Source organism: Cervus canadensis, chromosome 24 (genome assembly GCF_019320065.1).
Source record: "Cervus canadensis isolate Bull #8, Minnesota chromosome 24, ASM1932006v1, whole genome shotgun sequence".
Taxonomy (NCBI): domain Eukaryota; kingdom Metazoa; phylum Chordata; class Mammalia; order Artiodactyla; family Cervidae; genus Cervus; species Cervus canadensis.
The window spans coordinates 14,612,225-14,632,589 of NC_057409.1; the positions used below are offsets into that span (position 1 = coordinate 14,612,225).

At 52.3% G+C, this 20,365-nt stretch overlaps 2 protein-coding genes and 1 pseudogene across 11 annotated transcripts in view; 1 reads left to right on the forward strand and 2 right to left on the reverse strand.

The window, feature by feature from the left end:
• Nucleotides 1-3,702, forward strand: part of LOC122426885 (S100P binding protein) — a 34,074-nt gene extending 30,372 nt beyond the window's left edge. For all 6 annotated transcript variants that reach the window (XM_043446155.1, XM_043446154.1, XM_043446159.1 and 3 more), the window contains one exon: nt 1,059-3,702. In XM_043446155.1, the coding sequence (XP_043302090.1) occupies nt 1,059-1,200 (142 nt within the window). In that variant the 3' untranslated portion in view covers nt 1,201-3,702. The remainder of the gene's footprint in view (nt 1-1,058) is intronic.
• Nucleotides 3,703-6,997: 3,295 nt separating this feature from the next.
• FNDC5 (fibronectin type III domain containing 5) lies at nt 6,998-17,031 on the reverse strand. 5 transcript variants are annotated; one of them, XM_043445657.1, is made up of 8 exons: nt 16,887-17,031; nt 15,167-15,256; nt 14,965-15,016; nt 13,281-13,396; nt 12,337-12,535; nt 11,706-11,795; nt 9,409-9,542; nt 6,998-8,116 (listed from the first exon to the last, which is right to left on the reverse strand). In XM_043445657.1, the coding sequence occupies exons 2-8, from the start codon at nt 15,170-15,172 to the stop codon at nt 7,823-7,825; spliced, it is 891 nt and encodes a 296-aa protein (XP_043301592.1). In that variant the 5' UTR covers nt 15,173-15,256; nt 16,887-17,031; the 3' UTR covers nt 6,998-7,822. The 5 variants fall into 5 exon arrangements, with proteins under 5 accessions (XP_043301592.1, XP_043301593.1, XP_043301591.1 ...); XM_043445658.1 differs by lacking the exons at nt 14,965-15,016; nt 15,167-15,256 and having other exon boundaries at nt 16,887-16,908; XM_043445656.1 differs by lacking the exons at nt 15,167-15,256; nt 16,887-17,031 and having other exon boundaries at nt 14,965-15,122.
• Nucleotides 17,032-18,337: 1,306 nt separating this feature from the next.
• On the reverse strand, nt 18,338-18,969 carry LOC122426847 (annotated as a pseudogene).
• Nucleotides 18,970-20,365: the final 1,396 nt, after the last annotated feature.

The following is a 20,365-nucleotide window of genomic DNA, read 5'->3' on the forward strand; positions in this document are numbered from 1 at the left end:
GTAAGATTGTCATTAGGATTAAATGAGGTGACATGTTTAAAGAATTCAGCAAGTATTTGTATATGCTGCTGCTAAATCGTTTCAGTCATGTCCGATTCTGTGCAACCCCATAGACGGCCGCCCACCAGGCTCCCCCATCCCTGGGATTCTCCAGGCAAGAGTACTGGAGTGGGGTGCCATTGCCTTCTCTGGTATTTGCATATAGGGCTAGATAAATGCCAAGTGCTACTAAAATTACTTTCAACTTTGGCTCTTCCACGTAATTACCTATGGAAATACCTAAAAATACAGATGTCCAGGGCTTGACTCAAGGGACTCTTAAGTTATTAAGTCTAAAGGTGGAGAGAGGGGCCAAGAATCTGTATCTTGAAAAAAAAAAAAACAAAACAAACTTCCCAGGTGTCTATTAGGAACAGCTGAGTTGAGAAGGCGATGAAATTAACTCAGAGGGTCCTGCTCCAAGCCCCAGCCCAGTACACGACTAAAGAAGGCTCTCAGTCTTTTGAGTCTGTTCAGCCTCTTAACTTGCAGTGTGATACTCATGTGATACCTTACCTTCTCTGGGAATTTTATTCTAATTTTAACTGCTGTGTCCTGAGCAACCTTGAGCTGTGTCAGACAGTGAGGTCCTGTTGGAGGTATGGATCTGATGCAAGCAATGAAATACAAATCCTGTCTTGAATGTTTCCAGAGGAAGAAAATGGTTTTTTCCCACTTAAACATTACTATACGCTACACACTGGTTTTTCTTAGAACATTCATGTATATGGACCATATTACCATAATACCAAATACAGGATCCTAGGTGCTTGAGAAATTGCATGGGAATTAGGTGGCTTTGGAAATTGGAGGGAAATAGCACTTACAGAATGACTTTCATATCAGGAAAATAATACAAAATTTCTAAAATTGTGAGAATCAAAATATAAAATGAATATCCAATTTTGTAAAATAACAATATTCTTTAAATAGTTGTCTTGGCCTTTTTTTGTGTATAAATAGCCATTCTGGCCAAAACCCTCATCTGTCCTCTTTTTATTTTCCCCCTCTCCTGATAGAAACTACGCCCGGTTCCGACAGAGAAATCTGCAAAGATATAGTCTGACCCAGTGGGTTGACCAGAATAAGCGAAGCCACCATCGGTTCCAGCGTCTACCAGATTTCCCATACGGTCCACTTGTCTCCTCCCATCAGCAGTGAAGGACCCTATCCAGGGTCCTGTCCAGAGCAGCATCTCATCTTCTGCTGTTCCATGCATTGTAGATTTCGAATTTTATTTTTCACAATATTTTTATTTAAAGAACTTGTCACCTTTTGGAAATGCATATTGCTGACTTGAAATTTTTTGTATAGGGTCCTTCGTTTCTGTGTGTGTGTATGCATTTAAGCAGTGTTGAGTTGACATAGTTTTAATTTTTTAATTTAAATTAAAGGTGGCTGCCTCCTGAAAGCCAGCATTAAGTCAGAATATCCCGGCTCAAGCAAAGAGCCACCTCTCTGCAGAGGCGAAGTCTACTTCTGGTGCCCAAAAGAAATCATTCTTTAATCTCTTGAAGGAAGAGATTCTTTATCAGGCTGCAAACCAGTTTTAATTATTGCTGATGACTTATAAATGGATACAAGTCACTTTTAACAACCCTTCTTACTTTTTTTATGTGAATCTCTGAATACCGTCAGTATTTTAAAGTTAGTAATTCAGGACATCTGAAGTAGTTGAAAGGACAAATTAAAAGTGTAAATCTTCTCTTCTTTTTGTACCTACTAGCTGCCTTTATTTTTTTGGCTTTTTTTTTTTCCATTCTTCATTAAATTTATTTTGCACAGTCGTGTTTACAAGTCTTACATATCTTAACTCTTAACAGAAGACTGGTGACTAACAACCTCTGTTGATTTGTGGTCTTGTGACTGATTGCCTTCTCTGTCTTTCTTCAAGGATTTTCCTTCCTTCCTTGTTTCCCCAGTGATCTTAGGGCTCTACTGGCATATTCCTATATCCTTTTGGACATAGAGATGCCGCTTAAGAACAGCCTCATTGCACTCTTTACTGAAGAGCTGCCCACCGAGAGTCTTGACTCTAGGACAGGCCAGAAGACAGTGCTGTTGAGAGGTGTGAGTTGGTCTTCAGTCTCATCTGCTGAACCCAGCTTTGAGTATGAGTTGGCGAGTTAGTTAGTGAGCCTCCATCCTATAGAAGAGACTTTTGAGAAGCTGTCCTTTGTCTCCATTATTAGTTGATAAGAGGTGCCTTTTGATCCAGATGTTTCCACCTCCTCACTTGGTCAGAGGATGTACAGTTTTACAAAACTGCTAAAGTGGATTTAAAATAGTTTTGATGAAGCCTGTGCACAAAGCATTACCTGATCTTAAGGATTAGTACTCTTAAGCCAAGTTGATGAGCTTTGTGCAACTACCTTAATGGATGTCTTTGGAGTTTGTTATTCTCTTTACACACGGCTCTAGACATCTCTTGGGAGATTTTACAGTCTGGCATTTGTGCTCTTGTTCACTCTCAGTGAAGGTTGTACCTAGTTGCTGTAGCACAGCCTGTGATACTGGGCTCACTGCCTGTCAGATTTTGTTCCATCAGCCCCATCTTTGTCTGCAAGTAACCTAACATAAACATCTGCTTTAGAAACTGACTTGGGAGAAACTTGGTCATTGTTACCAGTAAATTTAGATGGATGTCCCTAAGTGTTTACCATTTCTGTCCAGTCAAGGTATCTCTTTTCCTTGGAAATTTGGTTGAGTCTGGGGCCAAAATGCAAAGGAGAAGTTCTGTTCAAAGGCAAGAGTCAAAATCTGTTATTTCAGTTGGCATTTACAACGTCAGTCACTTCTCCAAGTTTGCGTAAGTCAGCTTGATGGAGTGGGACAGACAAACATCCAACTTTGAAACTATAGCACAATTAGAACTAAGTATTGCTGGAATATCCAGCATTGTAGTTGTCTTGCTCCCCACAGATCACCGAGGAGTAAAGGGACGGCCGTTTGCTCGGGCAGAAGCCTGAAGTCTCATGCTCTTACCTCCTTGGTGCAGGAAGGTTTAAGACTGACGTGTCACGGGAGCACCGCCTTTGCCAAATCTAATGAGTGACGGGTTATCTGGAAAATGTGACAATCACATTTCCTCTTTGCTCAAATAATTCTGTTTTTCCAAAGCTTTAGCAGCTTAATTAAATCTGTTGGACTGGGGGAGGAGAAAACTGTTCCCTAGCGGTTAACATGGTATTCTTTAAGAAGAAAAACAAAGCCAAAGAAAACTCATTATCAGGCATGTTCGCCTTAAAGATGGTAGTGGGTAGAATCTGGAGTTTGAATTTGTTTTTAAAAGCGCTTACGTATCTCATATTTGGTGTTGGCCTCTTAAGTCTAATTTTCATGTAGAATTCTTGCCGTATTGTTTTATTTGAGTAAGGGCTCTGTGCATTGAACTGCCTACCGAGCTTTCTTTATCTGTGATGACATTCTCACCACAGGGGTCTTAACACTGCTGAGTAGACTTGTGCTGTTTACATAGTTTACTTGTAACTAAAAGAGCCTGAAATAACCTATAGTTTTCCATCTAATTTGACCCCAATTTACTTTGGTTGTTGTCAGGATCAATTATGAAACTGAAGTTTGGTGCCTCCTGTGTATCATGTTTTTCCCCTTGTAGCAGTTGTGTTTAATGTCATTAAAAATAAATAAAAGTTCTTGTCAATGGCTTATGTACTATGGCCTTCTGTTGCGGCCTCTGGAGGAGGGTTCCTTCCTTCTCTACATAGGTAGCTTGGTGAGGTGTGGGAGGGGGCGGCAGTTAGTAGAACATGGCATTGGGAAGGCGAGGGTGTGTGCTCCCAATTCTTCTGAGGGTAAATTACAGTGTTGAGAAAGGCGTTCCAACAGTTAAGAAATGTTGAGATTGATTGGGATCTGCAGCTACATATAGTGCACGTCAGGAGCCTGACACAGAGAGAGCCCAGAATATCCCTGTGCTCCGGTGTTTGCAGAGGGGGGAGGGCTCAGCCCCGGCACACAGGCCTGCGGCGAATTCCTTCCTGTGGCTGGACAGCTGCCCCCGTGGCTCTCTGCCCCCAGCGCCAGCACTGACTGAGGAAGAAGCCGAGCTACCTGGGGCTTTCTTCCTTTGAAAGGGATGTGAGAAACCAGAACTGATGGTTGTTCTTAACCCAGCCTCTCCAGAAATTGCTCCTAGAACCTGGGGTGAAGGTCAGATAAGTGTGGGTAGGTGCGGGAGACAGCGTTTCTTGCTTAGATCCCTTTTGTGAACCTAAGCTTCTTAGACTCACCTCAGGAGCAAGGATGAAAGGGAAGGCAGTAACAGCTTGTCACCTGCATCTGCCAGTGCTTTCACCGTCTCAGCTTGTGCTGAGGAAATAAGGAGCAACATGTTTGGACAGGGTCTCTGTCCTGCTGTGCTGTAAGTTTTGTCTAATATGTATTCTGTAGTGCAGGCAAAAGGCTCAATATTAATTGGCTAAATACTCAGCTATTTGATAGTCTTGTCTGAACCCAAGGGTCTCTTGACTCGCGTATATACACATACCCATTTTGTCCTTGCAGGTGTAGGTGTCCCTTTGTCCAGTAACTGCTTATTTCCTTTTTAAACAGTGTGTTACTGTCGGCATCAAAGGTTTCAGAGACCAGGCGGGGTTCTCCAAGCTGGTGATGTCCCTTACCCTCTGTTTTACGTTGTGGAGAAGTGAGGAGGAGGAGAAGTGGACCTGCTCTAAAAGCTCATTTTCTAACCAGCCTCTTGTGAGCTTGTACAGAAAGAAAAAATCCCAACCATCTAAAACTAGAAAGCAGAGCTCCCTGCTTTTCTTAGTGCTGTCCTGCTTTTCTAAGAGAAGGCAATTATTCCTAAGCTGATTCTAGGGTATGCCTGCTTTATAGGCCAGAGCACCTGTCAGGAAAAAAATGTCCACTTGTCACAGGAAGTATCAGCTGGCTAACAGTGGAATTCCTTAACTAAAAGCTCCCACCTTGTCAATCTTATCCCCCCCCGCCCCCCGCCGTCCTCACCCTGTGACAACTGGAACATGCCACAGACAGAAAATCTGACCCTCCGAGCACCTGTTGGGAAGCAGTGGAATGTCATCTTTTGGACAATCTTTAAAGCCATCTAGTCCTGAAATGCTGAATCATTAAGGAATTATTTGTATACAAAGATCTTCAAATAACGAGGGTTTGGGCAAATTGTACCCATGGAGCTTGGGGGCGAGGGTTGTCCTGTTTACAGAAGCATTTTGTTCTTGGAGGCCACTTTTTAAAAGCAAAATCCAAAATCTGTCAAATAGGTTTAAAGAGGATGAGAAACTAGAGGTCTGAAACATCACATGACTAGAGGGGTGAGATACTACATATTTCTGTAAAGGCCTGAACTAGACATCTTTAAAGTGGATTTGAGAGGAGCTGTTGTTCAGTGGCTAAGTCATGTCCGACTCTTTGCAACCCCACGGACTGCAGCACGCCAGGTCCCTCTGTCCTCTGGGAGATGGTGGCATCTCCCAGAGTTAGGTCAAATTCATGTCCTTTGAGTTGGTGATGATATCCAACCATCTAATCCTCTGCGGCCCCCTTTTCCTTTTGCCTCAAATCTTTCCCAGCATCAGGGTCTTTGCCAGAGAAGGCCCCCACTGGGGTTGAGGGGACTGGACTGGAGAGAGGAAAGACTCCTGCCCCATGGAAATTCACCAGTCCTCCTTCCTCTCCTAAGACCCTGGGGTCTCCCTGCTGTTCTCAGAGGGAAGCCCTTTGGCTCCTACTCTGGTGAGGGTGGGGTCTGGGAATCCTCTGTTCTTACCCTTTTGACAGAGGAGACCAGGCCCCTCAGAGAAGTAACTGGCCTGAAGGTCTCCTGCCTCAGTCCAGGGATCCTCCCACAGGCCTGTTGTGGTCTTCCAGGCGGGGGTCTCAGTCTCAGGCGACTTGCCTGGGCCCTTCCCAAGCTATGGGGGATTTGTAGATCCAAGTGAGGGTTGAAGAAAGGAAACAGCCCAAGTCACAGCTGTCGGGTTCCACTGTGTAACTCCAGTTAATTGGAGACGAGCTCAATTGTTGGGGAAGTTGGGAGGTTAGGGAGATGATTACAGGGAATGGAGTTTAGTTAGGAGTGTGGTTCGCTCCACTCCCCTCAAACCAAAAGATAATGTGCTTCAGGCACTGACAAGGTGAAGACCGCAAGTGGCGCTCCCAGGACCCCGTGGACAGCCGTCAATACCAGATGCCAACCTGGAGTTTCTCCATCCTCTGGCGCTGGACGGGCACAGAGGGCCTGGGAAGTACCTCTGAGATCTGGCTTGGAGTTCTGTGTGCTAATCAATTTCCCACTTTCTTACCCAGACTCCAAGACCTGCTTCCCTCTGCTCTCAAAACCTTCTAGAATAGCCTGCTCTAAGCCCCACTCACCTATGTTTTCTAAGCTCCTCCCCACTCTGGACAGAAATGTTCAAGGTGCCCCATTTACTGGTCTGCTCATTGGCTAATGGCATCATTACTCTACCTTCCAGCCTGCTGCAGGATCAGAATGATGTTCCTTTAACAGCCTGAACAGCACGCTGTGAATTCTGAGCGGCAGCAGCCAGCAGCTCCTGCAGTTCTTCCTGACTTCCCCCTCACGCTGGGAGAACCAGGGCTGTGTGCATTCCTTTGGCCAGGGAAAGCACCAACCCCATCCAGAGGGGAAAACCCTTTGTTTTAAAAACTGAGCTCCAGCCTGCATACCTATGTGATGAGGCAGCCCAACCTCGGTTTGGGGTTGGGGGGAGGAGGGGCTCAGTCATAGGATAGAGCAGCTATTTTCTCCTCCTACACGTGCACCCCCATCTGTTCCGAGATTTCCCTTCCAACTCCAGCTTGGCTGGCAGGCTTGTCCCTAAAGAAGCTGCAGGCCAAAACGGAGAGAGAACTGCCTCCCTCCTCCACACATCCTGACTTGCTGCCAACTGCCAGAAAAAGAGGGCAACATTTGGGCATTTACCAGAAGACAAGGATGTGCCTTTTCATTTGTCTTTTTATTTTACATTTAAAAAGTGGTTATTGCTCTAACTGGATCAGAGGTAAGGACCTCTGCCCTAAGGAGCCTTGGCCTTGCAGCCCCATTCAGCAGGGATGGAAGTCACAAGACAATGAGTGGAGCCTCATGCCCTCCCATGAGGAAGCCCTTAGTGTTGCCGACATCTGCGTTTTACCCTGTGTCTCCTCCCTCCGTGCTCCACACTTGGGCAAAGCAGAGTGGCGGCTGCCCCAGCCACGAGAGCTCTTGTAGACCGGAAGGAAGGGGCGGTCACTGGGTAATGGCTTTCAGCTCTCTGGCTTGGGGGCCATTGCTCTTATCGTTCAGTTCAACAGGTATGCACTGGGCGCCCATGGAGTGCCAGGCTTGTGCCAGGCGCGGTCTCCCACGCGCTCGTCCTCAGTCACCGCCGGAAGACGCAGAGGTCCGTCTCTTCCCACGCAGACACTCTGCAGCCGAAACTTGTCAGTCCCAGGGAAGGCTCTGCCCTCCCTTAGCAAGCACCATTTGTGTTTTAAACCAGAAAGAGGCAGTGGAGGGAGGGACCCGTCACCTCACACCACTCAGGCTCTAGGGAAGGACATGAGGACCCTGGGGAGCTTTCGCAGAACCCTGGATGAGATGCAAGATATGGAGACCCCAGAGGCCGGGACTGCTGACTGTCCATGGTGAATGGCTTGGGCCTGCCTTCCAGCAGAGTCCAACCCAGAGGGGGTGATGAGCAGCCCTCAGGGTATCCCATGTGGACTTATCTTTTCACTTGTGCAAGCCAGCACTGTTGCAACTCCAAGAGATTTTTTTTTTCTAAAAAAATGGAGCCCATACCTTCAAAGGTCTCTTTCCCATTCTGTCTTCTTCAGACCCCAGACTGATGACCTTACAGTCAAAAACAAGGGTCAAAGAAGGTACAGGATACAGGCCACCAGTCAGGGAATCCCTCTGCCCTCTGGAGTGAAGCCCTTCGATTGTGTTTTCCAAAAGAGACAGAACAGAAAACATCAGTTGTGCATCACACCACAAACAAGTCGTTGATGGCTGGATCCAGAGAAGGCTTGATGGCAGCCAGGACTCTGCCCAGCAGGCAGCCCCACAGCTTCCCTGAAAGACACAGCTTCTGTCAGTCCAGGTGCGTGTCAGCTCCCAGGAGCTTTGTGCATTTTCTCAGAGAGGAGGCCAGTCCAGGAGAGGCGAGGAGGCAGAAAGAAGGCTGTGTCTCATGCAGCTTTGCCTTTTCCAGAATGGGGTCAGGCCTTTTAGTTTGGTGGCTTGTTTTATTTTTTGCAGAATTGGGGTTTGTAGTTTAGCCTTCGTCACCAGACCAGGATGGGAATGCAGAGGGAGACTGTGCAGCTAGCGGGGCCTCCCCCTCTCCGACCTCGGCAGCCCCCTCTCTCCCTGAGCCCATGGACCCGGGGACTGGCAGAGAAGAAAAATAAAATCCTTCTTCCCGCAGATAGGCAGTCACGCTTCGATGATGTTCACCGAGGGCTTGTTTGGAAACTGGGAGGGAAAAAATGAGAGAAGCGGCCAGGGCTGAATTGAACAGAGTTCTTGCAAGGTTTGGAAACAGGGAGAAGACACCAGAAGGAAGGGAGCAGCAGGGCTGCAGCCTAAAAGCCAGGCTCTCGTCTCAGGTGGAAGGCAAGCAGGAGCCCTGCCTGGATGCCTGGTCTCTCTGCCTTCTCACGCCCAGCCTCCGGCCTCGCTCAGCTGAATGGCCAGGACAGGGTCCTGGGCCCCAGCAGAGCCGCCCCGCCGGCCGGTCCTCTCACCTCCTGGAGATCTGCCTCTTGAGCACAGCCTCAGCCACTGACATTGCTGAGGTGCTTCTGGAGATGGGGGTTAATAAGAGGCTTCAGGAAAGCGCCAGATAGAAGCCGAGAGAGAGGACAGGAAGCCAGAGGGTGTAAGGAGACGGAGAGGGGAGGAAATGTGGAGAGGGCCAGATGTTTGTTGGACAACCATCGTCAGAACCATGAGATTCTCTCCCATTCTCTACGTCTTCCTTCTGAGCTGCCCAGAGCAAGCACTGACAGGGTTTTCATATCTGTTTCACAGGAGAGGAAACGAAGGTACAAAGAGGTAAAGCACCTGCCCAAGGTCACAGAGCAGAGCAGGAGCAGAATGAGCCCAGAACCCCAACTCTTGTCATCCCGCATCAACCAGGAACTCTGCCCCCCCATTTGGTGCCCTCTGGTTAAACCCCTCCTGGCCCCTGGCACCCTGCAAAAGGAGAGGATCCAAAATCAATTTGCAGCATGCCCGGTGTCACACGGGCATCAGCCAAGCTTGGCTCTGTCCCGCGGCAGCCACGCCAGGCCCTGAGCTGACCCCTCGGTAGCCCAGGGACTACCAGGGAGCCAGCCCTAGGGCTCAGATCTCACCCTCACCTTGCTACGGAGAAGCCCCCCGCCTTGGTGCTCTGGTGTGCTGGTTTCTGATGCACTCTTGGTTTTTTCCTTGTTGTTGTTAGGTTCGTTGTCCTTGATGATGTCATACTGGCGGCAGAAGAGGGCGATGACGCCTGCAGGGGACAAGGGGGAGGAGTCAAGAGGCTAGAGCCCCAGTCCCCGCCCCTCTGCTTCATTCCAGTTAGACCTGGCTGAGCTCCTGCGGGTCTAGGTTCCAGGTGGTCTCTCACCTGCTCCGATGCAGGAGGCTGCCTCTGGTTCCCATGTCCACCTGTCCCTAGCCCTGAAACCCCTGCATCTCACCGGCCTTCCCACAACACCCTTCTGACCCTGTCTCCTCCTCCCCCTTTTCTAAACCTCAGAGGGCTCCCCTTTCCTTTAGAGCAAAGAGCAACGAGAGCATCCATCAACCACGTGCCAGGGCCTGACAGTCCACCTCGCTGAGCCCTCACAGCTCTCGGGGGGCACCAGTTATTCCCTCCCCAGGTTACCAAGGAGGACCTGAGGCAGAGCTCAGATAACTCACTCACCATCACAGGCTGCAGCTGAGGTGTGCACTCCAGGGCCTGCACTCTCCTAAATGTTTAATGCTATTAAACTAGTATTTTTTGATTTTTTGAAAGGCTGTTAAGTATAATATTAAGGCAACCACCTCCAACTCTCATAGGGGCCTTCCTCATTTTCACCTCTATACTTGATTTACAGTGCTTTTTCTTTTTCTCTTTTGGCCACACTGCATGGCTTGCGGGATCTTAGTTCCCTGACCAGGGACTGAACCCAGGTCACAGCAGTGAAAGCCCAGAATCCTAACCACTAGGCCACCAGGGAACGCCTAGAGTACTACTTCTTGATCTGTTTTAGAGGTTATCTGTTGACGTCCCCTCCATGGAAGACAGAGCCCAACAACCCCCTCTACTTCCTTCCCCATCATTCTAGTAGAATTACACCACAATTTGGGGTTAATTCACTATTTTATATTGTTACAATTATATGAATACTATCTGTGCCAAGTCTAATAACATGCCACATAAGCAAACCTCCCCTTTTGTGCAGTCCTTTGTTTTTCCTTTCTCTTTCAAGTGTCTGCTTTTCTTTGCATCTATAGAACATACTTTCCCATATGCCTCAACAACCATGGATGCCCTCTCAACCACAGATGTTAATATAACTTTGACATGGTGTTTAATTCCTTCAAAAGGACTTCAGTCCACTTGACAGCCTCACCATCCTTCCCTCCTCACTCTCTACCTTCTCTCTAGGGTCACAGCTGCACTGAGCCAGACTGAGCTTAATTCGTTTCTTGCACACACCATGCCCAGAATACCTTTCCTTATTTGGCTGCTTGATGAACTCCTACTCATCCTTCAAAACACAATCCCCATCTACCTCCTCTCTGGGTTTTTCTTGATTTCTACTCCAAGCCCCAGAATGAAGTCCCTGTCCTCTGCTCCCATGCATGGTGCTCTGACAGCACTCATCACATCGAATTATAGTTAAATACGGGCCTGGCGTCTCCCAGGCTGAGATCCTTACAAGCACCTGGCTCTTCGTAGTCCCAACTGTAGCACTTCTCTCTGGAATGGAGTAGCTGTTCAGTAAATTCTGGTTGGGTTGAGTACAGAGACTGTGGTCTCTATCCTCAGGGAGCTCACAGACAAGTGGGAAAAGAGAGAGAGAGGAGCCCAACTAACTTAGCTAGGAAGAGCTACATTCAGAAAGGAGCACAGTGCCACATGGGAGCACGAAGGCAGGAGAAATAGTCTAATGCACGGATTGGGAGGCTTCATGCAGGCGGTCTCGGAGCCGCGTCTAGAATGATGAGTGGGATAAGAGGGTGGCCCAAGCCTGAGCTGCTCGGACCTGAAGCTGCTCAGACCGAGAGGCACAGCCACCCAGAAGAGGACCGAGAGGCTGCTGCAGCCGTGGCTGCTCGTGAGGGCGGGGGAGGGCAAGCACTCACAGAATCCTACTGGGTTGGTCAAAAGGTTCATTTGGGTTTCCGTATGACGTCATGGAAAAAACCCAAATGAACCTTTTGGCCAACCCCACCCAGGCAGCTACTGAATTGCTATTTTTTTGGGGTGAGGGGTGAGTTAGAGAAGGGGTCAGATCTGGCCCTCCAGAGCAGAACTTAGGTTCTTAAATCCTCCTCTCTCACTGTCTCCAAGCCCCTCGCCCTTCATTTCCGTGAGAACAGGGTCTGGTCAGGGTCCCCCATTTCCGCACCCCCGCCCCCAGCCCAGGTGAAGTGAAGGGGAGCTCGGGGCCGGACTCACCAGCCCACATGAACAGGACCACGACGATGATCAGCACCTCGCCCGTCCGCAGCTGTTGGTTCCTCCCCATCTCCTTCATGGTCACCTCATCTGTGCAGAGAGAGATGCTAAGGTCTGGGGCTCCCTGCCCCTCCAATAGCCACCCGTCTAGGACCAAGCCCCAATATTAAGTGCTTATTTCTCAGCTCAGTCGTGTCCGACTCTCTGCGACCCCATGAACCGCAGCACGCCAGGCCTCCCTGTCCATCACCAACTCCCGGAGTCCACCCAAACCCATGTCCATTGAGGCAGTGATGCCATCCAACCATCTCATCTTCTGTCATCCCCTTCTCTTCCTGCCCTCAATCTTTCCCAGCATCAGGGCTTATTTCTACCTGTGCTCAAAAAGAGATTCGAGAACATATTGATGGCTACTTAGGTGGCAGTAACTGGACTTAAAGCTGTGAGTTTGAGTCCCATTGTTTGGGGGACCAGAGTGGACCTCCCTAGCTCAAGGGATGCCTGACTAGGTGGCAGGGCCCCTGGGGAGGGAGGGGGGGCAGGTTTCGTGTTTTCTGTCAGCCATGCACCGCTCCAGCCCAGACCACCGCTCCCCACACCCCGTCCCATGCTGACGGTGGCCCAGGCCTGCCTTTGTTCTTCGAGGCCATCTTCTCAGCCTCGCGTGGCGTCTTGAAGAGCACGGGCTCACTGGCCGGACTCTGACCCTGGATGGATATGGCCTGCACATGCACAATGTACTCCGTGTCCTCCTCCAGGTCCCAGAGCGCGCATGAGCGGGTGGTGGTGTTCACCTCCTGGATGAAGCGCAGCATCCGCACGTCCTTCTTCTACCGAGAGCAAAGCCAGGCCCCGGGTTTCAGTGCCAGGGCCCCCACGCCACATCTGCCCACCTCTCCAGCAGTGATGAGGCCTCACCCTAGCTACCGTGCTAAACCCCTCACAGCCACAATCTGACTCAAGCATCCCATCACCTCTGCAGGTAGGTATCCACCTCTCCATTTTGCAGGCCAGGAGATAGGTTCAGAGAGGTTTCAGAAGCTGTCCAAGGACATACATCTTGAGAGAACTGGTGGTGGTGGTTGTTTTGTTTAATCACTTAATCATGTCTAACTCTTTGAGACCCCATGGACTGTGGCCCACCAGGCTCCTCTGTTCATGGGATTTCCCAGAGAAGAATACTGGAGTGGGTTGCCATTTCCTTCTCCAGGGGTTCTTCCCAACCCAGGGGTCGAACCCGTGTCTCCTGCACTGGCAGGCGGATTCTTTACCACTTAGCCACGAGGGAAACCCAAGAGAATTGGTGTGTTAGTTGCTCAGTCATGTCCGACTCTTTGTGACCCCATGGACTGGAGCCAGGTCCTAAACTCGTGTCTGTTTACGATCAAAATCCTGCCCTTAATTCCCAGGTTCCAACCATAGGTTTCCCTCCTGGGGCCTTCTTTCCCAGCCGCCTGTGCAGCTTTCTGTCCATCTCTCTTGCTCCTCGTTCCTCTGTCTTTCTGCTTCCCTCCTCTCCCACCCATCACTTGTATCTGGATGTGTTCTTCCCTCCCAGGGACCCTTGAGGGTTACCTGCTGAGAGATGGCAAATCCGATGACAACCTCGTCCTCCAAGACGTCCCAGCTTACCACCGCAGAGTTGGCCTTGAGGTGCCTGACAGTGACGTTCACTGGGGCCGAGGGGCTGTCTGGGGGTGGGGAGGCACCTGAGTCTGAGCACCCCCGCTGTGAGGCGCAGATCCACCGTCTCATAAGTAAGAAAGGGGAACCTGAGGTGGCTATGCGGTGACAAGGAAGAAATCCAGGCCTCCGGTGGGACTGGCCCCCGGGGGTGGTCTCCGTTTCTTAGGGGTTGAAGAGCCAGGCCTGGGGAGCCCCAGGCTCCTTGGATCCAGGGCAGGGGCCCATGCTGGCCACAACTGGCCCCACTAGAGTCCAGCTGAAATTGATGAGCCTGGGCCAGGGCCAGGGCTCATGGAGGGGCAGCGGGAGGTGGGGGGGTGGGGGTAGGGGACAGGCATGGAGGAGACAGGTGGCCGGGGTTGCAGGAGCTAAGGTGAGTCTGGTGAAAGCAGTCAGAAGGCCTCCCAGTCCAGGGCTCTTGCTACAAAATGGAACTGTCAAGCAAGTGACCTTGAGGGAAGGAGAAAGACCCAGAGGTCGAGAAGAGTCTAGCTGGGCGAGCCCTGGGATGGGACTGAGGCTCCAGAGAGGAAGCCCCAGGATTGTGGAGGGCCAGGCAGGAGAAGCCCTGGGAAGGGCCTTCTCCAGACCCTGCCAACCCCAGGAGGCAGGTGGGGAGGCAGCAGAGGAAGACGGGGTCACTGAGACCAGGGCCCCTCCAGCAGAGTCAAAGGAACAGGGGAGGGCCTTCTGGAAGCTGGGACAGAACAAAGGGGACCAGAGGAAACCAGAGTGGGGGGAGGGTAGGGGTCAAGGAAGCAAGAACCTTCCAAGAGAGGGGTGCCAGAGTCACTGAAGCTTCTGTATCCCCCAGGGGCAGGCGCTGAAAGGGGAAGAAGATTAAGCCTGAGCCATCCCCCTCGCCCTGTGGGCCTGGGGCCTGGGGACACAAAGCCAGATGTGGAGTCCAAGAGAGACAGAGGGACACAGACAGGGGCAGCAGACAGTGCACCGGAGAAGAGACAAGGGGGGACGGGAGACAGACACAGGACGGAAGCAGGGAGACAGCATTGGGCCAGGGCGGGGGGCAGGAAGGGAGACTAGCAAGGCGGCAGCAGCCAGACGGGACTTGCCCAGGGCATCAGGAGAGGCAGGGTGCCCAGGAGGCCAGGCCCCAGGGGGCAGTCGCCTCCGGGCTTGGGGTCCACCCCCCCTCTCCCAGTGCCCTCAGGTGCCAATCCTCTCCCTCTCTCCCCCGCAGGACCCAGGCCGCTCTGACCTGCAGAGTTAGCCTGCAAGGCTCTGAGGACAGGGAGAGAGGCCTTAGGTTCGGGGACCGTGTCCTCAGCTGCTCCCTGGGCCAGAGAGGAGCCGGGGCTCCTGAAGGAAAGGCCTGGGGTCAGGGCAACGGAGGAGGGGGCTGGGGATCCCAAGACCCTAGATCCCAGGGCCAGGGGTGGCGGGAAGTGGTTTGAGAGCTGGAGGTTGGGTGGGGTGGGGGGGTCAAGTAGGCAGGAAAGGGGCTGGAGGTGGGGCGAAGGGGGAGCAGTGAGCGGGCCAGAGACGGGGTCCCCAAGGAGCAGGGAAGGGACCGGAGGACGCCCACCCGCGCCCCCGCCCGGGGCCCCCTTACCCGCCTGCACCAGCGCGAGGCAGACGCAGCCCAGCCACAGGCGGAGCGCGGCGCGGGGCGGCCCGCGGTGCATGGCGGCGGCTCCGGCCGGCCGGCCCGGGGCGGCGCAGGGGGACGCGGCTCCGGCGCCCGGCGGCCGCCCGCGCTGGCGCTCCGGCCCGCGGCCCGCCCGGCCCGGCCGCCCCGCGCCGCCCCGCGCCGCCTGCATGTCGGCTCCGCGGACAGCGACTCCCGCACGGCGGCGGCTGCTACCGCGTCCACGTCGGGCGCCCGGGGGGGCGGGGCGCCCCCGCTGCGGGGAGAGGCGCGGGGGCGGGGTGAGGGCCGGAGGGCACCCCCCAGCCGCCCCCACCCGAGGGCCCGCGACCCGGCCCTCGGGGCTGCGCCCGCTGGCGCTCCCACCCTCTCGCCTGTGCCCGAGCCCGAGCCGGGCTTCTCGGCGCCCCGCCGTGCTGAGTGAGCCCCGGCCTCGCAGCGCCTGTGCCCGCCGCGCCTCTGCCCTGACCCGGCCGCCACCGCTGCCCTTTCCCGGGGAGACAGGGAGGGCGAGAGCCACGGAGCCTCTCCTCTGTGCCCCCTCGCCTGGGGGTCCCCACCCTCATCCCGCCCCTTCCCCAGGCCCAAGGCTTTGCAGACTGGGGCAGGAGGGAGCCGCGGGAAGCAGTCCCAGTAGGGATGGGGGTGACTCTATAGAGTGCTCAGTAGGTGCTAGGGTGCTCGGTGTTTACCCTGGGGCCGAGGAGAGAGAGGGTGAGGGCCTGGCCCTGAGACCCCAGGCCAGCCCTTCCCCTTCCTGGACCTCCGTTTTTCTCTCCACAGTGAGCATCTCCGAGGTGCCAGATGCACGCGGGGGCCTTTATTCGTTTCACGTCACTGCCACCCTGTCAGGGCCCGCTCTGCTGTCGGCATTTTGCACCGGAGGAGCCGGCAGCTTGGACTCGCCCAAGGACCCACAGCAGAGCCAGGATGGGAACACAGGCCCATCTGACTCCCCATCCTGTGCCTGACTGGGCTGTCTCCCCGCTTGAGATCCCTGAGAGCCTAGAGCCAGCTTCTCCCCAGCAAGAGAACAATCTGGAACAATCTCTCCTCAAGAGCAGGCATGAGGGAGTTGTTTCAGCAATCCCCCTACCCCCACCCTTCAGGCCGCAGCTGAATGCAGTGAATGAGCTAATGACTCTATAAAGCGCAGCCACAGTTCAGGAAGGGCTTGAGTACCTCTCCGTCATCACCCTGGGGACATCCATATGCCTACCACTGTCCCTGCCTCGGCCCACACATCCTTCGGTCTCATCCACTCTTCTGATCTTGGAATGGCAGAGACACACCCTCACGCTGCACCCACCACCCTCTCCCTAATGACGAGAGCATCTCTGGAGCACCAGACTCCTGGGGAAGCCTCCCACCCCCCACCCTGTGTCTCTCTTCACCCTGAGTCCAAGTCAGAGAAAGAAGGTTGAGGAGCCAAGAACAGACCAGGGCCTTAGGGCCCCTGACAGGGAGGGACCCCCCACCCTTCTCTCTCAATGAGCCTCTTCCCCCATTGTTTGAAATCCCACCATGAGGGGGCATCCCGTTGGGTCTTAAAAACCTTCTGGTCTTCAGAAGCCCCTGGAAGACCTAATTCTTTTTGAAAAGGGGACACCTTGCAAAGTTATCCCACAACACATTCAAGATGCCCCCTGCCTCTGTCTCCATTTTAGATTAAGAACCTGAGGTTCAGAGCTTGGTGCAGACTCACAGAGCAAGTCCAGAGCGGCAATAGAGCCCTCATCTCCTAATGCCCACCCCACAACTACCTGTACTGCCCCCAAGTCTCTGTTTGGTCACTTTGGAAGGGGTGAGATGGGAGGGGGCTTGGGGGTTCTGGCTGAGCACTAGCCCCTCAGTACCCCCGCCCCTCTGTTTCCTCAGCCACATACCTTATCCTGGGGTGAGCCTCAGCTGGGACCTCCACCTGTTTGGGATAGGAGCCAGGGAGCCAGAGCGCCTCGCCCTTCCAGTCCTTTCCCTCTTCGCTCTCTTTTTTCCTCTCCTTCCTTCCTTCTCTTTCTCTCTCCCCGGCAGCTGCCTTCAGCCCAACCCCGCCCAGCCCCGCCCCACCAGCTGCAGCTTGGCCCCTTAGGGACCCTCCTCACCCACCAGGCAGGAAAACACAACCCGGAGCCTGCAGGAGCAACTGGAGTCTCCTCAGGCCTCATCGCAGGAGCCAGCAGGAAGGAGAGGGGTCAGTTAGAGGTCACCGAGTCCACGCCTGTCCCTGCTGGGGACAAGAGGAGGGAGGGACAGGGTCCCGGTGGGGTCTGGAGTCCAGTCCAGCGAAGGGGAAAGGGGAGTCTTAGCGCCACCTGCTGGCCGCGTCGGGTATAACCCCAGGTAGATGTGGGGCACTGGGAGGCGGGGAGGTGGCTGTGTTTGAGGGTTTGAGACGATGGGCAAGCGTGGCTGGAGGATGGACCGGGCATGAAAGACAGGACTTGAAGAATTGTGGCTGTGGGCGTGCTGCCTTCCCGGGTTCCATGATGCGTGGGGTGCTTGGGCATTACTTCAGTTCTGGGGAAAGTCCTGATGCCTGGAGCGTGGCAACCAGTGGAAGCTGGGTCTGGGGTGGGAAGAGCTGGGAGGATTTAGAGGCCCCCTGGGGGATCTCGGGAGAGAGCTGTCAGGACCAGTTCCTTTATGTGCACCATCCAGTACACTATCTCTTAGCACAGGGCTGAGAGCAGTAGGCAATCAATAAGGGTGTGTTGCACGTAAAAACTTGTTCTTCTAACATTTATTTATTGAGACTTACGTCCCAGGCTCTGTGCAACATTCTGGAAATACAGCAGTGGAAGAATGAATGAATGCATGAATGGGGATGTGGATGGGAGGGGGAGAGGGGTGTACCTCTGTCCCCCCAAACTGCACAGATCCCCATTTGGAGGACTCCACAGACACCTCCTGAGGAGCTGACTGGTCACTTACACACTGGCACACCTGGTGAGGTCACAAGCACTTGGGGATCTTCCTGAGTGTCCAGAGTTCTTCAGCGTCCCAGCGCCTAACCCAGGTTGCAGGTAAGCATTTAGGATGGGAAGTCTCCTCTTTGCCACCTAGAATGGTCGTGGCCCTCTCTAGGGTGCCTCGTGGATACACACACTCCAAATCACAGGAAGAATTAGGAGGACAGGAGATTGCTTTGAGGGTAATCAAGCACCTACCCAGAACTTGGCTTTTTGTCCGTATTCTTTATTTATTTTGGTTCCTAAGTTTTATTCAAAAACCCATACAAAATATTCCAGATAACTGAGTTTGGAGATAGATACAATTAAAATTGAATCTATTAAAAAAAAGTTGTATCTATTTATTTATGGCTGTGCTGAGTCTTTGTTGCTGCACAGGCTTTTCTCTAGTTGTGGCGAGGGGATTACTCTCTAGTTGCTGCATGGACTTCTCATTGAGGTGCCTTCTTTTGCTGCATGGGCTGCTTTTGGAGCATGGGCTCTAGGTGCGTGGGCTTCAGTAGTTGCTCCAAGGTATGTGAGACCTTCCGGGACCAGGGGTTGAACTTATATCCCCTGCATTGGAAGGCGCATTTTTTTTTTTTTTACCACTGAGCCACCAAGAAAGCCCCTCCCCCCAAGATAACTGAGTTTTCATCCTCCTCTTCTTCATCTTGATCAATCTGGAAGTAGTTCAATTCGTAACTTTCTTTGCTGTTAGCAACTCCACGCAACATAGATTATTCTTCTTCAAATATTTTTTGGTGAGATATTTCAAATACCTTTTGGAAAAAGGCACCACAGAGGTTGCAGTAATCTTGCTTTTGCTTCTTTCGATTGTCACAGCCCCTCCCCCAAGACTCCCAGCTTGTCCATTCACTTTGTCTCTTGAAGAAACTGCTCAAAACTGGCAGCATTCATGAGTCCGTCTTCTCAGGATGGGTACAGTCAAGAGGAAACTTCAGGACCTGCTTCTTTCTTTTTTGCCCACCTTCACCACAAGCTTTTTCACAGGCACCATGGTGGCTGCCGAGGCAGAAAGGCTGTCGGTGTTATTTTGAGTCTTAGACTGATAAGTGTTATTAGCTGCTGTTCCAGATCAGGAAACTGAGGCTCAGAGAGGTGTGAGGACTCATTCTGGGTTGCACAGCTAGTGAATTATGGAGCCATGGCTCAAATTCAGTGAAGCGGCTTCCAGTTCAGGACTTGATCTGGTCTGCCTATATCCTTCCTTCAGCTCTGGGGGCTCCTCAGGGGTCCTGGGCCCAGGTCCCACCAGCGAATATACATTTTCATTCCCTAGAGGGCTTGAGGAGGCTGGTTGCTCACAGAGGCAGTTGCTAAGCCCAGGCCCAAGACCATACCAGGAAAGGGGCCCACCATTGATCCAACAGTTTCCATGTGCCAGCACATTACATACACTCTAGAAGCTTCTCCTGAGTCCTCACCACCCTGAGATGTTGGGCATGTTATACTCGTTTACGGGTGTAGAAACTGAGTCTTAAAGAGAGGAGGTAGCTTGCCATGGGTCATACAGCTGGGAGACAATGATCCGGCCCGTCTAATCACCCAAAGTCCCCATCGCAGCAATGATGAGGCCAACCCAGCTTAATGTTTCTTGAATGTCTGCACCAGGCCAGCCTGGGGCTGGGTGCCAAAGACATCATGATGAACCAGATTGGTCCAAGTTCTTGAGGAACTCCTTAAAGAGAGAGACACTCTTAAAAGACAAAGAGAGGACTGCCTTCTGGACCAAGAGGGATCGTAAATCTATAGGAGCCAGGAGAGAGTATTAACTTAAAAGGATGGGATTCCCTGGTGGTCCAGTGGTTAGGATTCAGTGCTTCCATTACAGGAGGTATAGGTTCGATCCTCGGTTGGGAAACTAAGATCCCACAAGCCTCACAGCACAGCCAAAAACAAACAAAACTTAAAAGGAAAGCATGGGAAAAAAAAAAAAAGGAAAGCACGGAGGGCGTCTTAATTAGTGCTGACAGTCAGGTGGGAATTAGTCAAATGAGGGGAAAGAAGCAGAGGGGAAAAAGGAAACATTGGCCCTGAGGCCTGGGAGACACAGAGTCTATGTGGAGGGGAAACACGGGAGGCAGACTAGGGTGGCAGGGAGGGGTTGCTCTCAGCTCTGGGCTGTGACAGTGGGAGCAGGAGAAATAGGATTGGTGTGAAAGACTGCTCTGAGCTTGCAAGAGAAGTCAGGGCTGGGGATGGCTTTCTGCATTCAACAAACATATATTGTGCACCTATTAAGTGCCAGGTCCCATGCTAGGTCGTGAGGACACAGCTGTGAAGGGGATGACAACATCCCTGCCCTCATGAATCTCATGTTCCAGTGGGAAAGATAGGCAATAAACAAGCGAGCTAATGACTTGAGAGTCCCTTAGACTCTCAGCAAGGAGATC

Excerpts from the sequence above, each read along its gene's own strand:
- FNDC5 (XM_043445656.1), bottom strand. The coding sequence starts at position 15,037 with ATGCACCGCGGGCCGCCCCGCGCCGCGCTCCGCCTGTGGCTGGGCTGC. Across the intron at positions 9,543-11,705 it reads GGTCCTGTTCATGTGGGCTG|GCGTCATCGCCCTCTTCTGC; the intron begins GTGAGTCCGGCC and ends TGTCCCCTGCAG. Across the intron at positions 8,117-9,408 it reads GGGGGCTTCTCCGTAGCAAG|GGAAGCTGTGGGGCTGCCTG; the intron begins GTGAGGGTGAGA and ends TGTGTCTTTCAG.